The sequence below is a fragment of the Tachysurus vachellii genome, chromosome 12 (genome assembly GCF_030014155.1).
Source record: "Tachysurus vachellii isolate PV-2020 chromosome 12, HZAU_Pvac_v1, whole genome shotgun sequence".
Taxonomy (NCBI): Eukaryota; Metazoa; Chordata; class Actinopteri; order Siluriformes; family Bagridae; genus Tachysurus; species Tachysurus vachellii.
Window position 1 is genome coordinate 23250462 of NC_083471.1, and position 15000 is coordinate 23265461.

A 15000-nucleotide genomic window follows, 5' to 3' on the forward strand; every position below is an offset into this window, starting at 1 on the left:
ATGCAAACTGCACATCGGATGCAGACTGCGTCCCGGGCGAGCTGGACTTCGACGGTCACGGTGAGGATTCCAGGACTGAACAAGGACTGAATAATGAGCTTTTTTGTATCACAGCTCTGTGGTCAGAGGTTTGACTCCTGACTCTGCCATGTGTTTGTATGTTTTCCCTGCTTTGGGATTTCCTCCGGGTTCTTCAGTTTCGATCAAAGACAAGCACTGGTGGTTGATTGGCATCTCTAAACTGTCCACAAATGTGTGTGTGTGTGTGTGTGTGTGTGTGTGTGTGTGTGTGCATCCTGCAATGTGTTGGCCCCTGGTCCAGGATGTCCCCTGCCTCACCTGAGATAGACTCCATGGTCTCTGCTACTCTTTGTAGGAAACGTGCTACAGAAAATGGAGGGATGCATCGATACACCAATCTGATCAAACTTTAATTAAAAAAATTCACAGATGTACGATTTATCTTCAGAAATATCAAGCGTTCATATAACCATTACATATTATAAGTGGTAATTATATTAATAAAAAATTATTGTAGCCACAAAAAATGTTTTTTTGACCACTTTTTTTTTCCAAAAAAACCTTCATTATTAAATAACATAACAATAATGAAAATAATTTGCTATGATCTCCACTACAACAAAATACAAATATCACAGGCTCCGGGGTTATGATTAACGTATCCCTAAGAGTACCAGGAACCCGTTATAAATAAATAAATAAACAAACTGTAGTAATTCATTCGACCTCGGGTCACGGGGACCCGAGGTAGTTCGGATAAGCGGTAGAAAATGAATGAATAAATGATTCATTCGACATCAGGGAATAATCCAGGAAACTTTTGGAAAGATTTCTTCAGTTAACCTTCAGCTATCTAAAGAACCTCTGAGGAACTTTCATTTTACCCTCTAAGAGTGCAATATTTCATTAACCGTCGCCTTTCATTACAGGTCAGAGAACAGGCTACTGTGTGCCTTATTATAATTACACCTTTAAAACCTGCGAAGTCAAGAGCTGGTGTCCGATCGAGGAAGTCGCTGCGGAGATGTGAGTGCGATTTTGAATGCTGTCTTTTATAGTTCAAAACAAACAGATAAAAACGACAAAAACAGAATAAATAAAAATGATTTGTTTTTGTTTTGTTTCCACAGAGAGCCACCGCTGGAAGAAGCCATCAACTTCACCGTCTTCATAAGGAACTCCATCCACTTCCCAAAGTTCAAAGTGCTCAGGTGAGTCTCCTGAATTCCAGTCAACTTGGATGATTCCCAGCCGTCAGCCAGCTCTCCGATCAACCACCAACCTGACGGACATGAAGGCTGGTGAAAAACGTGATAGTTCCATGATACGTGAAAACAACCAATCACATCTTTTCACACTGTTACATCACAGAGTAGAAATAAAACACACACCGGAGAAAAAAAAACAAACGAACACTCAACCCTCTTCTACATACAAGTGAAGGGATGTGTGTGTGTGTGTGTGTGTGTGCATCGAAACACTTTCATGAATCCGTGTATACATCCGGTGAAAGTATCAGCTCGGAATAGAATAAAATAAAATAGAACAGAACAGAAGATTTTATTGTTATTGTACGGCGACAACGAAATTCAGTCTTACATTTAAAAGGTGTGCACAATCTCTCTCTCTCACACACACACACACACACACACACTCACAATGTAAACAGATGATACAGAAGTAAGCAGGAATAGATAAATCAACAGATATAAATGTACAGATTTAATTGTGTAGCAGTTTGGGCCTTGTCTCAAAGCAGCTTTAAAGATAATAAGAAATATAATAGAAAGATTATTATTAGACTTATATTTAAACGTGATTGTATTTATCCCTAATGAACGAGCCTGAGGTGACTGAGGTGACTGTGGTGAGGAAAAACTCCCTTAGATGGAAGAGGAAGAAACCTTGAGAGGAACCGGACTTAAAAGTGAACCTCATCCTCATTTAAGTGACACTGGAGGGTGTGATTATAAACTGTTATAAACACCACAGTGTTATTATGAATAATGTCCTTTCTACGGTCATATACAATCTGACATTTGTGTATCGATGAGGAGGTTTTTGTCCTGAAGACAACATTTCATTCATTCATCTTCTACCGCTTATCCGAACTACCTCGGGTCACGGGGAGCCCGTGCCTATCTCAGGCGTCATTGGGCATCAAGGCAGGATACACCCTGGACGGAGTGCCAACCCATCGCAGGGCACACACACACTCTCATTCACACACTAAGGACAATTTTCCAGAGATGCCAATCAACCTACCATGCATGTTTTTGGACCGGGGGAGGAAACCGGAGTACCCGGAGGAAACCCCCGAGGCACGGGGAGAACATGCAAACTCCACACACACAAGGTGGAGGCGGGAATCGAACCCCGACCCTAGAGGTGTGAGGCGAACGTGCTAACCACTAAGCCACCGTGCCCCCAAGACAACATTTAGATTTATTTAAATAACAGATGTACAATAAGGGGGGGCACGGTGGCTTAGTGGTTAGCACGTTCGCCTCACACCTCCAGGGTTGGGGGTTCGATTCCCGCCTCCGCCTTGTGTGTGTGGAGTTTGCATGTTCTTCCCGTGCCTCGGGGGTTTCCTCCGGGTACTCCGGTTTCCTCCCCCGGTCCAAAGCCATGCATGGTAGGTTGATTGGCATCTCTGGAAAATTGTCCCTAGTGTGTGATTGTGTGAGTGAATGAGAGTGTGTGTGTGCCCTGTGATGGGTTGGCACTCCGTCCAGGGTGTATCCTGCCTTGATGCCCGATGACACCTGAGATCGGCACAGGCTCCCCGTGACCCGAGGTAGTTCAGATAAGCGGTAGAAGATAAATGAATGAATGAATGAATAGATGTAGAATAGTTTACACAAAGTGTGTGTTCACTTCTAACTGTTACACGTTTATCAGTTTTCCCGACGTAGGACATGTGATTTCATTTTCAAACATGTTCTTATAACATACTTGTGCTGTGTAATTGCGGGGAAAAAAGAAAATAGTTTTATCATAGTAACCTTTTTCAGAAGAAGCCAGAAGGAGTCCAAGCATTACAAAGACACCGGTTTCCTTAGAACCACCTCTGAATTGTAAACACACACAACATCCTGCATTAAAAACAACATTCAATGGCAGAAAAAACTCAATTTCTTCCACTGCTGAAGGGTGAACATCAAACCAAGGAAGCCGAAGAAGCTCCTGCGGTGTCATTACCACCCCGAGACCAACCCCTACTGCCCCGTGTTCAGACTCGGCTACATCGCCCATCAGGCTCGAGAGAAATTCAGCGAACTCTGCAAAACTGTGAGTTAGTCCTTATTAGAACATACTGGACAAGACTGAAAAGAGCTACAGATAAAACTAAATACATTTCTTCACCATTCAGTAACTTCAAATAATAACTGGAATAAATATACCATTAGATTTACAGAATCTGGCAGACACCCTTATTCAGAGCAACTTACATATTATAACTGAGCAACTGAGGGTTAAGGGCCTTGCTCAGGGGCCCAGCGGTAGTAGATAACAGACCTGGGGTTTGGACTCAAAACCTCCCAGTTGGTAGTCCAACACTAACCACTGTACAACCTACTGCAGGTTATTCATGAGCTTGGGGGTATGTAGTTATAGGAGAATCAATGAGCAGGTGGTGTGACACAGCCTGAATCTAAACATTTATTTATACATGAATTAAAACAATTCCTGCAAAATGGCTTTGTGAAACTCAGTGTGTCATTATTACTGAAGTAATTTTCCTCTTCTTCAGGGCGGAGTGATCGGAGCTTTCATTAACTGGAACTGCGACTTTGATGTCGATCCGTCGGAATGCGTTCCTACTTACTCGTTCCGGAGGTTAGACCTTAGGAAAACCCTGACCAGCTCGGGTTACCACTACAGGTACAGCACCTCCATCAGCCTCTGATTATTCTGGAAATATATCATGCATACTGCTTGTCTATTTGTATGTTCCCCGGTGGTCCATGCGACCGACCCAGACCCCGGTGTTCCATGTGACGGACCCAGACCCAGCTGGTCCATGTGACCGACCCAGACGATCCATGTGACCGACCCAGATGATCCATGTGACCGACCCAGACCCAGGTGGTCCATGTGATGGACCCAGGTGGTCCATGCGATAGACCCAGACCCAGGTGGTCCATGTGATGCACCCAGGTGGTCCATGCGACTGACCCAGACCCAGGTGGTCCATGTGACGGACCCAGGTGGTCCATGCGACCGTTCCAGACCCTGGTGTTCCATGTAACCGACCCAGGAGGTCCATGCGACCGGCTCAGACCCCGGTGGTCCATGCGACTGACCCAGACCCCTGTGGTCCATGTGACCGACCCAGACCCAGACGGTCCATGTGACCGACCCAGACGGTCCATGTGACCGACCCAGACCCAGTGCTTGGTAGCTAGTCTTCCATTCAAGGATGTTTTTTGTTTTTGAAAAAAGTTTTAGTGTATTAAAATGTTTACCGATACAGTGAAAGGAAACACTAACCGTGGACAAAATTTCAGTGACATCATCTAATTTTAGTGTATAAATTCTGTCAGTATTTCAAGTGCTGTGAAACAATGAGCTTCCTTGCATAAGGACAGTTACTTGGATCTCTATCAGAACGGCGGCTCTCTGATCTGATGTCATCTTTAGATTTTGTGCAATTCCAGTTATATGAGAAGTTAAAAAATTAGACAATTTTCACAATTATGTTTAAAAACGAGATACACCAAGAATCTATTTGTTTTTGTTTTTAAACCCTTTTTACCAGTAGACTGGCTTTCATTCTGCCGGTAGAATGAAAACAGACTTATTTTTAATCAGTATAAACTAATGAATTATTTCCTTTCTGAATCTGATGTAAAATAAGTCAGGACTTTTCCCTCCGTTGATAAAATTACACTGAATTTTAGTGGTTGAAGATAAACACCTTCAAATTTTTGATTCTTATGAACGAATACTTTGGGCATCTCAGAGAGCAGAAATGGGTTTGATATCACAGTTTACTTTGAAGATACGAACATCTGTGTCAAAGAAAATGAGTCTAGCCAAGTATTCTAGGGAAAAACAGAAATATTTATGAAACACAATATATACTGTATATATATGAGCTTCACATTAAACACCACTGTGGAGTGAGACATGACAAAAACATCCAATACTGAACATAGACACAACAAAACAGCAGAAAACTCCACCGTTATATAGTTTTCACTTTGTCACTAAGAGAAGAGTGGATATGAAAGCAGATGTAAACGTGTATATAAACGGCTGAGATACATTTTGTTCATTATTCAGGAATTTGCTCTAAATATTTCAGTTTTTTCCCCCCAGGTTTGCCAAGTACTACTACAAGAACGGAGTGGAGTACAGATCACTTATAAAAGCGTTCGGGATTCGTTTGGATGTCATCGTACACGGCCATGTAAGATGAGATTACTGAAAGCTCTTTACCTGATGGACTGCATTACACACTGTGAACTGGTTGTTGCAATAATAATAATAATAATAATAATAATAATAATAATAATAATAATAATAAATTAAAATTTTAAATCAAGATTAAATTTCTTTTCTCTGCTATATTATTTGGCTGATTTATTAAAATATTTTTTTGTCCTATATGATAATTATAATATATCACAGCGCTGCTGAATTCTCAAATCTGATTGGTCAGAAGGTAATTATAGTTATTACATGATTACATCGATGTGATTGTACAAATGCCTGCTTTTTATTACCGAAGGATATCGACGTGATCGTATAAGCGATTGTCCGTTTCCATAGTAACAGCAATTTGAGAAAAGTGGAAAGAGTCTCCAGTGTCAGTGCTATGGAACAGAGATAAAGCTGTAAAGCTACATTTGCTAGTTTCTACTTCTGGTTGCCATAGCAATCATACGGATCAGGGGGTGGCGCAGCCACGCAGCTAGTACAGTACGTCAAATTTCATTACAAATCAGATTTCCTGATTTACTCTACCCTCTTAATTCCCATCAGAACTCGCTGCACTTCATAAGTCATAAGCTCAGGTTTTTAAATAAAGTGAAACTTTTTAAAAGTAAAGTGAAACAAATTTGTCATGTCGCCAGACACGCCCACATTTAGTCACTAACGCTCGCGGTCTCTCAGATGAACGAACGAACGAATCTCCAGTCGCTTTGACGCTGTGAGCCGCACGGAACGAAAGTACCAATATCAGATCTTATTAAAAAAAAAAAACTAGCTGGCAAGGGAACAAATAAAAAAAATCACAGGTACATTCAGATCTGTGATCATTCCACAACAGCAAACGTAACAATAATAGGATAAAACATACAATGTGGTGATTTAAAGACATATGGCCAAATGTTTGAGCAGGAATTGTCCTGTGTTCTTCTTGAAAGCGTACTTTGATGCTGCTTCGCTGGAATAAACTACTCCTTCCTTACGATCTTCGCCCTCATCGTTTAGTTTTCTTACAGTGGCACTCTTTTCTTGACAGTTGTCATTGATAACAATTACTACAGTTGTATGATAACAATAACTACATTTCATCTCAGTCTAAGAAACGAAATCTTGTCATTGATCGTTTTCCTATAAAATGTTTTAGGATAATAAGATAAGAGTTATATAAATAGGGCTCTAAGATTGCACTGCATCCATTAGTTACACTTGAAAAATGCTTTATTATTTTTTCAGGCAGGAAAATTTAGCCTCATCCCGACCATCATCAATGCGGTCACAGCCATGACCTCAGTGGGAATAGTAAGTATCTACTTTGATGGCGCTAAAAGGATTAAAAACCCCTATACACGCTTTTGTGGTGAGAACCGATCGTTCGTCTCTCCACCCTTCCGTTTTCTTTCTCTCTTAGTGCTCCATCATCTGTGATTGGATCATGTTGACGTTTATCGATAAGAACGAGGTCTACAGTGGAAAGAAGTTTGACGACGTGAGTAAAAACCTCAGACCTTGAAGCACATTGACATCTCAGTCTTTTGTGTATAGGATGATATCATTAATTATTGTGTTTTTAATCTTAAAAAAAAAAAAAAAAAAAACAGGTTACAAAGAACCCGAACCCACCAGTCGTCACAGAGATCACTCTCACCAGTTATGGCTCCACCCACTCTGACCTCTCAGATGGGGTGCCATTGTGAGGCTCCGCCCCCATCAGCATTCTATGCCTGGATGACTGATCAGATTTTTTTTTCACAAATGGACTCTGAGAAAACTTCTGCTTCGACCTACAGCATTCAGAATCTACATACGAGCTAATCTGAACTAAAATACCGACTAATAATCTGGCTGTTACGTAGACGACTCATCAGCCCTCATGGTAATCTGACGTACATATACTGATGTAGAACCTTAGACGTATATTGTAAATAAAAGTCAAATCGACATTTGTTGGGGAAGACCTATAAACCTCCTATAAAGTTCAAAGTGATATTTAGCACAAATGTTTCATGATTCTTCTTTACACATGATCCAGTGGTTTGTCAGTCAGATCTCTCTCTCTCTCTCTCTCACTCACTCATCTTCTACCGCTTATCCGAACTACCTCGGGTCACGGGGAGCCTGTGCCTATCTCAGGCGTCATCGGGCATCAAGGCAGGATACACCCTGGACGGAGTGCCAACCCATCGCAGGGCACACACACACACTCTCATTCACTCACGCAATCACACACTACGGACAATTTTTCCAGAGATGCCAATCAACCTACCATGCATGTCTTTGGACCGGGGGAGGAAACCGGAGTACCCGGAGGAAACCCCCGAGGCACGGGGAGAACATGCAAACTCCACACACACAAGGCGGAGGCGGGAATCGAACCCCCAACCCTGGAGGTGTGAGGCGAACGTGCTAACCACTAAGCCACCGTGACCCCCTCAGTCAGATCTGAATCCAACAAAAAAAATGAGAGAAAAAGCGACAACATTGACTAAGAAGGAAAAAGCAGAGGGTGAAATGTTCCTGCCGGTCTCTCCTTCTCTCTCTCTCTCTCTTCCTCTTAATCTGATAACGATAGCTCTTCCTGTGAGATGAGCTCTCGTAATGACATTGAGGCGAAGCGCTGCTACATCCACCCAACAGATGCCAAAGTGTGATTAATAGAAGCGGATCGATTTTCCCCGAGCTCACACTTTTGAGGTTTATGGATCGACCTCCGAAGAGACCGGCTTAAAACCACACCTCTGCAGCAGACCGGCCGGCCGAGAGAAATCGGATCCCACATCGAGACAGAGAGCTTTTCTACAGGTTTGTGCCTAAGAGGTTTGGTTTCTTCCATTTACTCTTACTGTCCTCCGACGTTCGAAATAGGAAACTGAACCGAGCGGTACGAAGGATTGGTTTGCGCCAATGACGTCAACATTCAGGTCTGATTCAGGGATTGATTGGAGGTGGGACTCGAAACGGCAGGTTAGTTTTTGTGCCTTCAGGATTGCAAAATGGTAGACACCGTTTACATGTTTATTTATTTTAGAAGTTTAAACCTTTCTCAACTTTGACGTTGGTCGTTGTCGCTCATGTCGCAGTTCCATACACCATCTTCCCCCAAAACACCTTTGATTTTCTCACAGATCATTTGGATTTGCTAATTTTCTAATTATTTTCCTTAACTACCAACATTTTTAGGATGCATATTATTCCTATGCATGAACACCTCAAACCAGTACAAGCCGGTCTCAGTACAAGCCGTGACGTGAAAGTGACGTGACATACAGCTAAGTACGGTGACCCATACTCAGAATTCGTTCTCTGCATTTAACCCATCCAAAGTGCACACACACACACACAGCAGTGAACACACCCGGAGCAGTGGGCAGCCATTTATGCTGCGGCACCGAGGGAGCAGTTGGGGGGTCGGTGCCTTGCTCAAGGGCACCTCAGTCGTAGTATTGCTTGCCCGAGACTCGAACCCACAACCTTAGGGATAGGAGTCAAACTCTAACCATTAGGCCACAACTTCCCCCCATTAAAGCTGCTTGCAGATCCACCACACGGTCAAATATGTGGACACCAAACCATCACACCTCATATGCACTTTTTTTGAGCACCTATTTCCAGAAGGGCATTAGTGATACCAGACACTGAGGAGGTCTGGGAATCAGTTCCAGTTCACCCCAAAGGTGTTCAGTGGGGTTGAGCTCCTCATGGAGTCATATTTGATCTAGATATCTATAAGGTGCACCGATTCATCCACTGACCACAACAACATCCCTTCTTACCCCACTACAAAACTTAAAACAGGAAGTAACGTGAGTAGCTTAAGAGGTTGGGGTTAGAGCACAGGGTCAGCCATGACACAGCACCCCTGGAGCAGAGAGGGATAAGGGCCTTTGCTCAAGGGCCCAACGTTGGCAGCTTGGCACTGCTGGGGCTTGAACACCGATCCTCCAATCAACAACCCAGAACCTTAACCGCTTACGCCACCACTGATGCAGGCCTGTGGGATGCTCCAGGGCTCAAAGACAGTTCTCACGTGTGAACATGACTACATATCTGTGTGAAGTCCTGAAACGGTTTGAAGTTAAATGCAGAGACTTGATTCTGTATGTTGGTGTACAACATCAGATAAAGTCTCAACATCACAAGCTCGAGATAAACCACAATAACACTGAACAAAAACAAAACCCTGGTAAACTATAAGAAGAGTCTCTGCAGTACTCATGTGTGATAGGTTGCTATTTATATCCTGTGATATCTCGCATCTACTGCAGCTTCTCGCTCGATGTATTTAAGCAGGATCTGAAACTAGACCTCATGAGATGCTTTAGGAATTATGGTGAAATGTGATAGTGTGTGTGGCACAAATCAGACCAGTCAACAGTGTTTGTCTGGACATTACGTTTACAGCAAATATGACAATACACTGATATTCAGGACTATTAAAAAAGTAAACATTTGATAGTAGGAAATTTGATAGTAATTTTTAACTTGACTTGGGAAGAAAATATGATCTAAATATATTGGACTCCTTTTCTATAATAATAATAATAATAATAATAATAATAATAACTAGAACGTACATTTCTGGAAGAAAATGTGAATGGTGCTTGCACGTGGCAAGTTCCCTTCATCGTGCTGAGTGTTTTGATATATCACATGTCCATGTTGTGCTAAATTTTGATTTTCACGTGACGTCACGTGACTTCATCAAATTACACGTGAGGAAGTTCTCCTCATTGCGAGTGTTTTGATATGTCACATGTCCATGTTGTAAAAAGTTTTTTGATTTTGCATATTTTGGGGGCGGGGCTGCGGCACAACCGAAAGGCCAGTCGGTACACCAATTTAAAAGTTTGTTCAGAGTATCACCCTAAAGGAGCTGGCCGAGTTTGGTGTAGATAGTTCGAAAGCTTGCTGAGTTATAAACCTCCAAATTTTATAATGGGAGTCTATGGGAAAAAGGCCACTTTGAGACCCGGTACCGGAAGTACCGGTACTCGGATCGCTTATAAAAGTCATAGCACACCTCTCCTCAATGAGCCGGTCGATTTGACACGTAATTCATGGGTCTAGGACAAAAGCTGCGGGACAAGTTACGTGCCGAAGTTTTGTCCAGAAGACTATGCAGGATAGTAAGAATGATGCTTTACAAGCACCATTAATAATGTGAAGAGCAAGAAGCAACAGAACTCATTCTCATCCAAGTGAAGGCAAAATAATCTGATCCATGGGTTTATTTTATATTTAATCCCAACAACACACCACATCTCTTCTCATGGTTTAGAAATACATCTTAATACAAAACATGTTGGAAAAAGTTACAAAATTTGTACAAATATATCTAAATACGCAAACACACTCACACACACACTCTCACACACGCATGCACTCGCACACACACTCACGCACTCGCTCACACACTCACTCTCGCACACACACACTCACTCTCGCTCACACACTCACTCTCGCTCACACACTCACTCTCGCTCACACACTCACTCTCGCTCACACACACACGCTCGCTCACACACACACGCTCGCTCACACACACACGCTCACTCACACACACACGCGCTCGCTCACACACACATACAAACACTCTCACACACACATACAAACACTCTCACACACACATACAAACACTCTCACACACACATACAAACACTCTCACACACACATACAAACACTCTCACACACACATACAAACACTCTCACACACACATACAAACACTCTCACACACACATACAAACACTCTCACACACATGCCCTTTGCGTGTGATCACACTAACACACTAATTGTTCATCCTCAGGATCCAGTCGATGGTCTCAAGCAGGAAGTTCATGTTGTAATGTGCAGCGATGCTTCTGAACACATCAACCTGCTCGGTGAAGCTCTGAAAACACAACCACACAAAATAAATAAATAATCCATTGTTTTCATATTTCACAATACAGTAAACCTGAAATTTGTCCAATATTAAATTATGATGATGAAAATTGCGAGCTGATGAGTTTAGAGCCTAAATTATAGCTGATTATGACCAAGAGGAGACCAGTAATGAGGTTAAAAACAAAACGTATACATAAATAATTCCGATTTACTCGGCTTAAGAAGAGTTGTGACGTGATACGAATATATAATGTAGCTCTACAGCGTAATGTAGTGAATACTAAACACTGTGAACCTTTGTGCTGAAGGTCAGCTTGAAGTCTCCTGCACAGCTGCAGTAAAGAGGCATGTTGGACTCCTTCACCCCTCTGCATTTAGCACACTCCTGTACACGGATTAGATTAAAGCAGGTCACTTTAACCAGCACCACGACACACAACACCGTTAATCTACACCTACAAAACCTTTCCCATATGTTCCTAATGCAACCCAGTAAGAAAACACTCCCGTCTCACTGAACGCTTAAGCGTAATCTCTGATATCCGATAATCTCATTTATGACAATCTGATCCCTCATTGATCCCCCAGACGGACACACGGCGGTCTCTCACCAGGTCCTGCAGCGTGTAACTCATCAGCTTTTTCTGCAGAGCTTCAACAAGAGCCATCTCTATAGATTCGGTGTCGTACTGCGCCTGGCAGTTGGAGCAGAACCACTGCGGCAGGACCGAGCCGTCCTACGGACACGTCGGTAAGATGGAGGTCATACAAGGTCATCGTGAGTTCGTATTAGAACCACACAGAGCATAAAGTATACGGACCTGGGCGACGGAGGGGTCCTTGCAGAGGTCAAGGTCACGGCAGAAGTTACACTGGTGGCAGATGACCTCCGGCAGGACGTAGGAGTTGCAGGGGTCACGGAACTGAGCCTCTTCTGAGAACTCGCCGACGTCCACCAAGCGCAAGAGATCCCGCTTCAGCTTATTCACCTGGTTCACTATGTTAGCGTCCAGCGACAGAACCTTGGGAGGAATTTTTTATGCACAAGGTTATCACGGTAAACATGAACCACAGCTAAGACGATTAAAAAAAACAAACAAACAAAAAAAAAAAAACAATCTGTAAGCTAAAAAGAAAAAAAATGAGTGAAAAATAATGAATATTAATGAAATTAAGGACAGATTAATATCAAAGAACAGGTTAAAATAAACTACATTTAGTAACTGAACAAAACACCTGGTGCCATGCTGTTATAGGAAAATAATCTATGTGTGTGTGTGAGGGTGTGTGTGTGTGCGTGTGAAGATGTATATTTAAGTGTGTGTAGACATGTATGTATGTGTACATGTACATGTAAGAGTGTGTGTGTATACATGTACATGTATATGTAAATATATATGCATGTGTATGTGTGAGGGTGTGTGTGTACATGTATATTTACTGTAAGTATGTGTGTGTAGACATGTATGTATGTGTACATGTATATGTAAGTGTGTGTGTGTGTGTATACATGTATATGTAAGTATATATGTGTGTGTGTACATGTATATTTAAGTGTGGGAGTGTAGACATGTATATGCAAGAGTGTGTGTGCATACATGTACGTGTGTGTGTGTCTGTGTGTACATGTATATGCAAGAGTGTGTGTGCATACATGTACGTGCGTGTGTGTCTGTGTGTACATGTATATGTAAGAGTGTGTGTGTGTACATGTATATGTAAGTATATACGTGTGTGTGTGTACGTGTATATTTAAGTATATATATATGTGTGTGTGTGAGGGTGTGTGTGTACATGTATATTTAAGTGTGTGAGTGTAGACATGTATATGCAAGAGTGTGTGTGCATACGTGTGTGTGTACATGTATATTTAAGTATATGTGTGTGTAGACATGTATGTGTACATGTATATGCAAGAGTGTGTGTGCATACATGTACGTGTGTGTGTGTACATGTATATGTAAGAGTGTGTGTGTGTGTGTGAACATGTTTATGTAAGTATACAGTATGTGTGTGTGTGTGTACGTGTATATTTAAGTATATATGTGTGTGTGTGTGTGTGTGAGGGTGTGTGTGAACATGTATATGTAAGTATATATGTGTGTGTGTACGTGTATATTTAAGTATATATATGTGTGTGTGTGTGAGGGTGTGTGTGTGTACATGTATATTTAAGTGTGTGAGTGTAGACATGTATGTATGTGTACATGTATATGCAAGAGTGTGTGTGCATTCATGTACGTGTGTGTGTGTATATATACACATGTATGTGTGTGTGTGTATACATGTATATGCAAGAGTGTGTGTGTGAACTTGTGTGTGTGTGTGTGTCCTCACCTGACAGACATATTTGATGAACTCCAGAGCAGGGTTGTTGAGGGGCAGATGTGATCCTGGCAGCACGGGGAACATTTCAGACGGCTGAGACACGCTGCGTGTCCCACACACCTTTTTCTGGATCTTCTGTGTAATGGTGAAGATGTTTTGTGTGAGTTCGCTCGACACGTACTCCTGAGAGAACGTGATCATGCCTGCAGATGGTCACACAGACGTCAGTTATAGCGGAGAGATACTTTCGACCCATAGAGTTAATGACATATAGTTAGTTTGGGTTACAGGGTGGTGTGATACAATCCAGTACACGGTTACATGGCTGACCAATCAGGATCGAGACGCCAACGAAGCTGAGGTACAAATGAAACGATCTTCTTACCAGGAAGTGCGCTGACATCACCGGCAGGCTGCTGGGATGCCTGGCTTCCGCCCCGCCTCTTTATGGGCGTGGCTCCCGGAGCATTTCTCCTGAGCTCCTCCCTCATGCTGTGGTACACGGCAGCGATGTAGGCTGAGGAGAAAAAAAAAATACAACAGTGTATGATCGAGGAAATAGGATTAACTCATAAAAAAAAAAAAAAACGACAAAAAAATAAAACGACAGAAAGTCGCTGTAGTAAAACAATCACAGCTGAAAGAAATAACATCATCATCATGTACCTGAGATGATCATAAGGAAGTATTTCTGACAGGAAGCAGCCTGAGGCAGGTAATGCATTATGTTCCAGTTGCTCTCAATCAGGTCCTCCACCTCATCCTCCTCACCATCTCGCTCCTCCTCTGGTTCATCAACCTCATCCTCCTCATCCTCGCTGGCCTCCTCGTCACCGTCCTTTCCTTTCTTTCTCTTGTCAGCGCCGGTCTGTTTTTGTATCGATTAAAAGAAGTATATTATTGTTTATTAGATCGTTATTGTGTTACGTTATGAATGAGGATTTGTGTTTTCGACCTCAGCCTTAGAGCGGCGGTGTGTAAGTTCTTCGAGGCTTTGACGTACCTCTCCGTACATGACGCTGGAGGGCAACTTCCCTTTCACTCCTCCGTAGTTAGCTGGATCCATCCACAGCAAGAACTCCCAGCATCGGGAGAAGGTGATGGACAGGGAGTGGAAGATCTCCCGTGAATGGATGCTAGAGGAGGACAGAATAATCCAGTTATGTAAAAGTGCTTAATTTGTTTTTTTTACAGTGTGGTCGGATTGGCCTGTTATTGTGAAGGGTGCCAATAAATAAAGAATGATTTGACTCTATAACAGATGTTTTGTAAGGAGAGAAGCAGATCTGACCTGTTGGTGATGTACTCCACGTAAGCGATGGCGTCG

The 15000-nt window shown here is 42.5% G+C and overlaps 2 protein-coding genes across 2 annotated transcripts in view; one reads left to right on the forward strand and one right to left on the reverse strand.

Annotated features, from left to right (window-relative positions):
• p2rx2 (purinergic receptor P2X, ligand-gated ion channel, 2) overlaps window positions 1–7460 on the forward strand; it is an 11916-nt gene extending 4456 nt beyond the window's left edge. The window contains exons 4-12 of the mRNA XM_060883383.1: window positions 1–60; window positions 951–1047; window positions 1152–1232; window positions 3177–3315; window positions 3779–3909; window positions 5350–5440; window positions 6697–6762; window positions 6872–6949; window positions 7062–7460. The exon at window positions 1–60 is cut by the window's left edge and continues 16 nt beyond it. Of these exons, the coding sequence (XP_060739366.1) occupies window positions 1–60; window positions 951–1047; window positions 1152–1232; window positions 3177–3315; window positions 3779–3909; window positions 5350–5440; window positions 6697–6762; window positions 6872–6949; window positions 7062–7157 (839 nt within the window). The 3' untranslated portion in view covers window positions 7158–7460. The remainder of the gene's footprint in view (window positions 61–950; window positions 1048–1151; window positions 1233–3176; window positions 3316–3778; window positions 3910–5349; window positions 5441–6696; window positions 6763–6871; window positions 6950–7061) is intronic.
• A 3213-nt stretch (window positions 7461–10673) lies between these two features.
• pole (polymerase (DNA directed), epsilon) overlaps window positions 10674–15000 on the reverse strand; it is a 30584-nt gene continuing 26257 nt past the window's right edge. The window contains exons 41-49 of the mRNA XM_060883723.1: window positions 14965–15000; window positions 14677–14809; window positions 14340–14541; window positions 14059–14190; window positions 13683–13876; window positions 12167–12367; window positions 11957–12082; window positions 11641–11730; window positions 10674–11349 (exon numbers count right to left, since the gene is read on the reverse strand). The exon at window positions 14965–15000 is cut by the window's right edge and continues 90 nt beyond it. Of these exons, the coding sequence (XP_060739706.1) occupies window positions 11248–11349; window positions 11641–11730; window positions 11957–12082; window positions 12167–12367; window positions 13683–13876; window positions 14059–14190; window positions 14340–14541; window positions 14677–14809; window positions 14965–15000 (1216 nt within the window). The 3' untranslated portion in view covers window positions 10674–11247. The remainder of the gene's footprint in view (window positions 11350–11640; window positions 11731–11956; window positions 12083–12166; window positions 12368–13682; window positions 13877–14058; window positions 14191–14339; window positions 14542–14676; window positions 14810–14964) is intronic.